Source organism: Pocillopora damicornis, chromosome 8, assembly GCF_964200805.1.
Source record: "Pocillopora damicornis chromosome 8, jaPocDami1.2, whole genome shotgun sequence".
Lineage (NCBI taxonomy): Eukaryota > Metazoa > Cnidaria > Anthozoa > Scleractinia > Pocilloporidae > Pocillopora > Pocillopora damicornis.
The window spans coordinates 1,280,108-1,290,000 of NC_142677.1; the positions used below are offsets into that span (position 1 = coordinate 1,280,108).

The window sequence follows — 9,893 nt, forward strand, 5'->3', positions numbered from 1 at the left end:
AACATTGTGATACTTGATCGGAAAATAAGATAAGAAATCTTCAGTCCATTCTTGTACGTGATAAAATAGAAATGAAACTGAACTAGAGGCTTGAGTTAGTCGCGAGGCTGGGGAAACGTAAATAGTTTGGAGTGATTTTTATCAGGGTTGAATTTAATCCCTCATTATAACTATTATACAAGCTCTTAACTCCAAGGAATAAGGCAGGATAAAGCGGCGCCTGAAAATAAAGATCGTATTAATCATCCTTTTGTATATTCGATGAGTGCATCACTCATCGGTTTATGGTGCATCACTCATCGGTTTATAGAGCATCACTCAAAGGCTTATGGAGCACTACTCTGGCCCTCGTTTAACAATAAAATACCGTGGCAGTTTTTAAAAGTGCTTAAACGATGAGCAATAATGATAACAAGTGAATAAAGTGGGTGAATTTCTAAAGTGGTGCTGCGTCTGTGAGGAGTAGAACTAGATCATTTGGCCTTATCAGCTTTGTTGATAATGTAAACTGATAGCCGTAAAGAGTGTTAAATTTGGCGTTTGGGGCTCACGATTTAACGTGAACCCCAAAAATGAAAAATAAACATTGCTTACTTGTTACGCTGGAATTGCGTAACATTTTACAAATTGTTGCGCTAGATCTGCGTAACGTTTCCTGTCTGTAGGTGTTTTTAGCAGTTTTCACCTCAATTTGTACTGTAAACGTCCAGAAAATTCATAGTTCAATTTTGTTCACCTTGTTAAATCCCTGATGAAGTCTGTGTGATCAGACGAAACCGGTTGGATAATAAACGAAGTTGACAAGATCTGCTGCTGTGTGCTGCTCACTAGTTTTTATTAAAAAAAAAATTAAAAAAAAAAATTAGCAGTGATTGGTAACTGGTGGTGTGACATTGATTCTAATAACATCCCTAACTGTCCACGTTCCAATTATTATTTCCTAACTCATCTGAATCAACTCTTGGATAATACCACTTGAAAGTGTCTATCTATGTTTCATTGTAATATCAGAAGTCTTCCAAAGCATTTGTCTCTATTGAACGATTTTTTACATTCTGTCAACCGCAAGCCTGATATCTTAGCTTTTACCGAAACGAGACCATCAAACCGGACAGTAAAAAATGTTGATATCCTCAACTATGATTTCTTCCACACCAACCCACTAAAACAGACTAGCGGTTCTGGGCTATGTCTCGAAAAATCCTAATGCCATTCATGGACCTGATTTAAAGTTTACTATACCATTGAATGAATCATCCTGGTGAGAAATAACGTCAGGGAATGGGAGACCTGATATAATTGTTGGTTCCTTTTTCCGCCATCCTACTTGTAATTTACCAGCTTTTACTTTTGAATTTCAAACTTTGCTTAAAGAGGCAATTTAATATGAAATACACATTCTTGGGGATCTTAATAAAGATCTCCTGGAATATAGTAAACATTTATTATCTGAAGAGTACCTAAAGATGCTCTATTCTAACAATCTACTACCTTTAATAACAAAACCAACCAGGCTCGCTCATCATAATTCTACTCTGACTGACCACATTCACGCAAATTCTAATTTGAGTGTGAATGCCGGCATTGCGCCGGTTGATGTCTCAGATCGTTCTATTACCAGTGCTTGATCGACAAATATCAAGGTATAAGAGAGCATTCTATTTTCGTGATTATGACAACTTTGACGTGGACCAGTATGTTAGTGATGTTGATACGGTTGATTTGATCAATGTATACAACGAATCCATTGATATTCACGAGGAAGCTGTTAACTGTATGATTATACTGAAGCAAAATGGAAACAAGAATGCACATATAGAGAAAAAGGAGACAATTGGCCTAACAGATAACAACAGTGTGCGGGACATCTAAGCTCATTCATGAATGATGCTGTATATTTCATATTGTTGTCGAAAGTCACAACATCCTCACCATTTAACTCCTTTTTAATTATTATTTTCGAGGAAAAGGGAAAGTAGGATATAGGAAGTGTGGAGTAAAATCATCTGGAAAAGCTCGTTAAAGTAATGATAACCATAATGATAATGACAACAATAATTATAACGACAATGATAATGAAAATAGCGATGATAATGACAAAACAATATACAAATCAAATGGGAATTAATCCTAGTGATAGAAAATTGATACCATGACAAAATACCTTATTTTGCCAATATTTACGTAAATATCCTTTATATTTCTACCAACCATGTTTACCACTGAAGTTCTCTGTGTCCGGAATCTTTCTCGAATAGCTAGGTCAATGAATCCCTCCACACCCTCCCTCTCAACAATGAAACCAAGCGATAATTGGAGATTCGACTGTGATGATGAGGTAATACGGCCAATTTTAATGGGTGTGACAATCATGGCATGGATATAGGTATACACTTCAATTTATGATGACTAAATCTAACTCGAAAGTGGGACCAAGTTCCAAAATTCAATACAATGGCCCCAAATCTAAACTCATTATGAGTCGTGACAAGTTATGCCTCGTGCGCGAAAGCATTTTAGGAAAGTACAAGAAAGACCTTAGGGCGTGGACTTGGTGACTAAAGGACTTAATTAAACCTTTTAATACGAGTGAGCTAGAGGTCATATAAAAAAGTTCGCAAGCATCAAGCAAATCAGAGAGGAACCGGGAGGTTCATTCTAAATTTTGTATCATTTCCTTTTTCTTGCACCAACAGATCAACGTGACCGACGGACAAGGGATCCAGTCGTTTTCTTTGATATCAGGAAAATGCTTGCGCATGACTTTATCAAACCAAACCTTGAATCCATCTTTGACCTCATCAGGGCTACTTTGCAAAATACCTTTAGAAGCCAGTGTATTGTAACATTCATCGTAAGTAAGCTGCCAGTGTTTCCTCGTTGTCGAATCCTTTTGGACAGTGAACAGTTTTCCGACCACTTGAAATATCTTATTCATGGTTTCTTCTGAGGTTGTGTGCTCGAAACCATTTTCCAACGGGCGAAAAAATGTCAACAACTCTTTAACCCAAGGCACTGATTCATCAGGAAGGATCCAAATCATTCCCAGAGAACCACCAGGCACTAGAACTCTGCAAATATCTCTCACAGCCTCTTCGTTTGCGAACCAGTGAAAACAATGCGCTGCTACAATTGCATCAACACTCGAGTCTGGGAGAGCTATATCGACAAAAGAGGTATAATGGAATTTCAAAATGCGAAAAATTCAAGCACAAAATAGCAGCTTGAAAGACCATTCCAAAGTTATCCCGACGCTGGAGAATGAGAAAGGAAACTTAATTTTAGTGCCAGACTAACTCGTCGCGATCGGAGCTGCATTTTATTTAGTTTTCCCTTAAGCTTCTCTTTAAAACATGTTTTTATGACAGCGTTTCAGTAAAAAATAATGGATTTATCAATAATAATAATAATAATGATAATGAAATAGCCTCTTTACTCACGCCCAATTCATGGCTATTTGTCATTCATTAATTTCTCACTTTTCTATTTTCTTTCATTTTTTTTCCACTTTGCTAACTTTGTCGTAATATTATTAAAGATTAGTTTGTGTAGTGTGATCGTCCGGGTGAGTGTAGTTCTGAAAAGAACTGTTGTTGGTGACTGACGTTTCGACTATCTGTGCGATAGTCATCTTCAGAGTCAAGTAAGGAATAGTTGTCAGTCGATGATGTTATAAAGTCTGGTCTGTTGAACGTGATTGGTCTGTTTAGCCGTGATGTGATTGGCTGGAAGACTCATGTAGAGTTTGTTAACAGTCATTGGTCGGTTTCGATCCGTCTGTTGTTTGTCGGTCTGTTTGTCGGTTTGTTCACGTCGTTAATGAGTCGTTTGTAAGGTGCTGGTAATTGTTGACATCTGTTGAGAGGCGTCTGTTCTAAGTTAGTGAACCAGCTTTCCAGAGTCAGTCGTTGAAAGTAGTTTGTACTGTAGGTTACTTCTGATGCATTATTACAAGGCAATCAATTACAGATAGTCTGAGCTATTTCTCAGGGTGACGCAAAAGTGAATTAAACCTGACTTACCAATATTCTCAGCACGACACTGCAGAATTTCAATGCGGGGTAAAACTCTTTGGAACTGCTGTATCATTGTACCTGTGGGATCACTCGCGATTATTTGAGTCCCGGTGCCTCTTAAGATTTCAAACATAACTCGAGTGAACTTGCCTGTGCCGGATCCTAATTCAAGAACAGTAAGCGGAAGATTTCTGGTAAAGGTATAATTTTCAATCTTGTTGTGTTCTAGAATTCCGAGTTTTTTCAACAGGAACCTTACAGTTTCCAATGGGTAGGTGGGTCTAATTTGTTCATAGCTCGCCGAAGCTTCAAACGCCACAGCCGCCAAGGTTGTTCCACTTATTCCTCGTCCCTCCATGTGGGGAATTAGGTCACTGTCCTGAACAGTTAATAGAAATATAAGTATATATATAGCATCGTACTTTACAGCAGTAGGGGAAAGGCGGCTTCTGGCTCATTTTTATTTTAGCTATTAATTTATGGCAAACATTCGATAAGTAGTACCTCTTTAAACAACATTATCAATATTTCACATGCATATACTATTAAATTATTGTGAACTTTCGAGAATTAGTACCCGATTGCGTGTGTGTTCACTCTGTCTGGTAGAATGACTCGCTTATCATCATTGGCAGACAGAGCGACTTTTGTGACAAACCCAATTGCGTGACTGTGTGACTCAAGACTTGCGGTTTTATGCAAATTTCAATCAGACCGGTCTGATGATGTAATCTATGATGTAATCATAAGACGTGAAGGGCTGTCTCGCATGTAACGTGTTTCACGTGATCATCTTATTTGCATAACCAAAGACAATAAAATATCACGTGCAAGACAATAGAAACATTCCAGAGCTCCCTAGTAACCGAGGAGGTTGAAACCGACTTCAAAATTTTTTTCAACCTCTTCGGTTAATAGGGAGCTCTGGAATGTTTCTTGCACGTGATACTTTATTGTTTGTAAAGTGCCACCACGTGTTTCTCGCAACACACACATCACCGCGTGTAAAATACACGACAGACAAAATAATTTATTCACAACACGTTTCAAAAATAATGCTTGCTAATATAAATATGGATATTGCAGCATTTAAAAAAAACATTGACCTGAAATCGGAAAACCGTCGAATGAAGCAAGAAATCAGAAAGAAAATACAAGATTATAAAGATGCCAAACAAGGTCTTGCTATCCAACGCGAAGAACAATTCAAACCTATTGTAGACGAGGTTAAACAGGTCAAAGAGACAATAGATGAGAAACCATTACAGAATCGCGCCCATTGAAAAACGTCGCACGGGAAAATGCAAATAAGCTAAAAAAGAGAAAGAGAGCATGCGTAACTTCACGTAGGCCTGTCAATCCGACTGTCAATCATGTAATCCCCCGTGTACGCAGTGTTCGAAAGTATTGAAAGGGTAAGTTTCTAAAGAAACTGTGGTGCTGCGTCGGTGGGAGAGTATAGAAGGTAATTTAGTGTTAACAACTGGGTTGAAAACGTAAATTAGCCACCGTAAAGAGTAAAAAAGCTGACGTTTCGAGCGTTAGCCCTTCGTCAGAGCGATTAGAGGAATTGTGGGTTGTGTATGGATTTATATGTAGAAAGTGGAGCTACGCCATTGGTGGGAATATGATGACGAAAAAACAGGAATAAATTAGTTGAATGAAAAGCGCTCGTTGATTCCGTGGGGATTAAGGGTGCCGATTTGAAATATAAATTTTTGTTCTAGTGTTTTACGGCTTTCCGAACTGCCTAGATGTAAGGAAAGGCCGCAAACTGCCATATGCTGTTTAGAATGATAAGGAAGATTAAAGTGTCTAGCAACTGGCTTGGATGCGTCCTTGTCATTTATTTCCACATCGCGAAGGTGTTCTCGGAATCGGTCACCCAGTCGTCTTCCTGTCTCGCCGATGTATAACTTATTGCAATAAGTGCAAGTTATGCAGTAAATAACATTGGCGGAGGTACACGTAAAGTGATCAATGATCTTAATGGATCTTTTGGGTCCCGATATTTTCTGTACGTTGTGAATGAAAGGACAAGTTTTGCATCGTGAGCGAGCGCATTTAAAAGTTCCAGATTGGTCATTGGTTTGAAATGAACTCCTGACTAAAAAGTTACCTATGTTTTTGTCACGTTTGAATGAAATAAGTGGGGGTTGCGAAAAGATAGTGCCAGTCTCTGAATCATTTTGGAGTAATTTAAAATTTTTAAGAATGATAGATTTAACTGCGTGGTTGTGAGGGTGAAATGTAAGAGTAAATGGAATGCGATCCGTGTTCTCCTTCTCGGCCGTTTGTAGTGCTGCCTGTCGATCGATTTGTTGGGCACGGTGGTAGCCCGCTTGATCCTGTTTCTGTCGTTCAAGCGGGCTACCACCGTGCCCAACAAATCGATCGACAGGCAGCACTACAAACGGCCGAGAAGGAGAACACGGATCGCATTCCATTTACTCTTACATTTCACCCTCACAACCACGCAGTTAAATCTATCATTCTTAAAAATTTTAAATTACTCCAAAATGATTCAGAGACTGGCACTATCTTTTCGCAACCCCCACTTATTTCATTCAAACGTGACAAAAACATAGGTAACTTTTTAGTCAGGAGTTCATTTCAAACCAATGACCAATCTGGAACTTTTAAATGCGCTCGCTCACGATGCAAAACTTGTCCTTTCATTCACAACGTACAGAAAATATCGGGACCCAAAAGATCCATTAAGATCATTGATCACTTTACGTGTACCTCCGCCAATGTTATTTACTGCATAACTTGCACTTATTGCAATAAGTTATACATCGGCGAGACAGGAAGACGACTGGGTGACCGATTCCGAGAACACCTTCGCGATGTGGAAATAAATGACAAGGACGCATCCAAGCCAGTTGCTAGACACTTTAATCTTCCTTATCATTCTAAACAGCATATGGCAGTTTGCGGCCTTTCCTTACATCTAGGCAGTTCGGAAAGCCGTAAAACACTAGAACAAAAATTTATATTTCAAATCGGCACCCTTAATCCCCACGGAATCAACGAGCGCTTTTCATTCAACTAATTTATTCCTGTTTTTTCGTCATCATATTCCCACCAATGGCGTAGCTCCACTTTCTACATATAAATCCATACACAACCCACAATTCCTCTAATCGCTCTGACGAAGGGCTAACGCTCGAAACGTCAGCTTTTTTACTCTTTACGGTGGCTAATTTACGTTTTCAACCCAGTTGTTAACACTAAATTACGTTCGAAAGTACTGTTTCTCGTGCAGACAACCGAAACGTAGCGCTTTTCATCGAAGAAGAATAGACGTAATTAGTGGCGTTTTCTTGATTAGGTTATATTGTTTAAAAATCGGTCAGATGTAAAATTAAATTACCTTTCAAATGCCGGGTTTTCAATTTGTGTTAAGACTCAAATGCGGCAGATTTGCGAGGTTCGACCATCAACTTCGCCAAGAAAGCAAAACATCACAGAAATATTCCTTTTAGTAAAATTTCCGTACTGCCCCATACTATCGTAAAACAAATCTGTTTTCCCAATGGTAAAGTATTGTTTTTGTCACTCTATCCAAGAACTGAACATATAATGTAGTGTGGGGCTGTGCGGAATTTTACCTTCCTTTTTGGCCCATTATTGCCGTCAGTTTCAGATAACACGTCGGTAGTCTAATTACTTTTCGAAAAGCTTAAGTATACGTTGTAGATTCCCGCTCCACGTAGGTGCACGCTCACGCTCATAAGCTTACGGATGAACACTTCACGCTCTTTTGATATGCAAACGCGGCCCTCGCTCTTTACCGACGAAAAGAGCATTTCGTCACTTTGAAACAATGCTAATTGCTCCAATTGTATCTCCATTGTCTCTAAACGGACGCAAAGCGAAATTTTACAACTCCCGTTTGGGAATTTGTCAATTCAGATCTAAAGCGACCGAAGTTGGCGGTGAGCGTTTGCAACCTCATTCCTAGGTCATTGCGCCCGCAAAGCATCATGGGTACCCCACTTTTCTCGGGCGACGCTTTTCAATGGGCGCGATTCCGTAATGAAGACAGATTAATTCAGAAATTGGATGAGAATCAAAAAGCTCTTATTGAAGATCTATCTCTTCTCAAAGAGCTCGACGCTTTTGAAAGTCCACCCGATTCTCCCACTGCTCTTGAACCTCCACCAAAACCGAAAATAAAAGTACCTGATCCACACTACGATTTTAGCCAAGACGAACTTAATTATATTCAAAAAACCGGCTTTCCCACACCGAAGGAAGCACTCAAACAGATACTTGAAGATGACTTTGATCTTGATAAATTAGAAGATGATGTGAATGATCGAATCAAGAGAGCAAAACATGTCAAGGCCGGTCTTTCGAAGAATAAGACAAAAAATAACGATGTAATAGAAGATACTGACCGTCAAATTCAAACGCTGGTAAAATATAAAAACCGCATAAATACGCTCACAGAGGGTGACAAGATGTTTGTCCCACAAGAGGGTAAGGGTCACACAAAACGTAAATATAAACAGAAGAAGCGAAATACTTACAAAATCGATAAAGGACAGTACGGTGGTCTCTTGATAAATCCCTTAAGATGGCTAAATGAAATGGTTGTCGAAGCGAGTGATCCTTCGACCGGCGTTGTTGTTTATGAAAGACAGGGTGACAAAGGGATCGTTGATCTGTTGACAAAGAGATACAATCCCAAAGGAAACTATTCACCAAATGCAATACAAATATTCAAAGATCTCAGCAAGCTCGCAAATATTCCTTTTCATAAATCGTCTGGAAAAAAGCAAACTGGCAAGGGGGAACTATATTCTCTGATTTCAAAGATTTGAAAGACAGATTGTTTAAATTGACAGGGAGTTTCAATGCTGGTAATTCGAGTATTCAGTTGAGAAATGAAGCGATAGAAATATTAGATCATCTCCTCAAAAAAAATAAAATTTCGAAAGAACAATATAATGCCTTTATTCAGAAATGCTTTACATGATGGAGACACCAATATATCTCAGCTCTTTGAACTCTAATAAAGGACCGAGTCATGATTTCACAACAACATTCAATCCTGTGATGAGACTTGACGCAAACAGAGATTATTTGAAAATAACACACTGAAATATAGTCACGATTCGGGTACCACGTGGCACACCATTGAACTCCCAGATGGAAATTTTTCATACACTGAACTAAACGCTTATGTTCAGAGAGTACTCGAGGGAGCAAAACATTCAAAGACAGGTATCACAATAAGATTTATACCAGCGCTTTTCAAAGTTTTGATGGAGGTAGAAAATGGTTTTCAAGTCGATCTGCAAACCGGAAATTTTGCTAGTCTCCTCGGTTTTACAAAAAAGATAGTCACATCAACTAGCTATGGTGAAAATTTGCCTGACATAACAAGATCTGTCGATGACATATACATTCGCACAAATATCATTTCAGAGAGTGTTGTCGGTGGTAAAGAATCAGATGTGTTGTTTCGATTCAGCATTGATAATATCCCACTCTCTTACCCTTTTCATATCGAACCAAGAAAGAAAAAGTACAGCAAAATAAATACAGGAGCTATCAAAGATTTGCGAATCGGATCATGTGTACTATAGGTGGACTCGGTCGACATATCGGGCGACAGTCGACCGATATATCGGTTGACCATCGGTCGACCATCGGTCGACAATCGACCGACTATCGGTCGATAGTCGACCGATAGTCGACCGATAGTCGACCGATGGTCGACCGATGGTCAACCGATATATCGACCGACTGTCGGCCGATGCATCGGCCGATATGTAGCGATCAACTGCCGGTCAAGTATCGGTCAAGTATCGGTCAAGTATCGGTCAGGTATCGGTCAAGTATCGGTCAAGTATCGGTCAAGTA

General features: G+C 39.2%; 1 protein-coding gene, 1 long non-coding RNA gene and 1 pseudogene across 2 annotated transcripts in view; 2 read left to right on the forward strand and 1 right to left on the reverse strand.

Moving 5' to 3' along the window:
- The first annotated feature begins 405 nt into the window (after positions 1-405).
- On the forward strand, positions 406-1,872 carry LOC149040867 (uncharacterized; annotated as a pseudogene).
- On the reverse strand, positions 409-8,895 carry LOC149040868 (uncharacterized). The gene is made up of 3 exons (XM_089180334.1): positions 8,555-8,895; positions 4,023-4,395; positions 409-3,159 (listed from the first exon to the last, which is right to left on the reverse strand). The coding sequence occupies exons 2-3, from the start codon at positions 4,372-4,374 to the stop codon at positions 2,654-2,656; spliced, it is 858 nt and encodes a 285-aa protein (XP_089036460.1). The 5' UTR covers positions 4,375-4,395; positions 8,555-8,895; the 3' UTR covers positions 409-2,653.
- A 162-nt stretch (positions 8,896-9,057) lies between these two features.
- The window catches only part of LOC149040869 (uncharacterized), a 4,794-nt gene continuing 3,958 nt past the window's right edge, over positions 9,058-9,893 (forward strand). The window contains exon 1 of the long non-coding RNA XR_016179140.1: positions 9,058-9,251. This is a non-coding gene — a long non-coding RNA (uncharacterized LOC149040869). The remainder of the gene's footprint in view (positions 9,252-9,893) is intronic.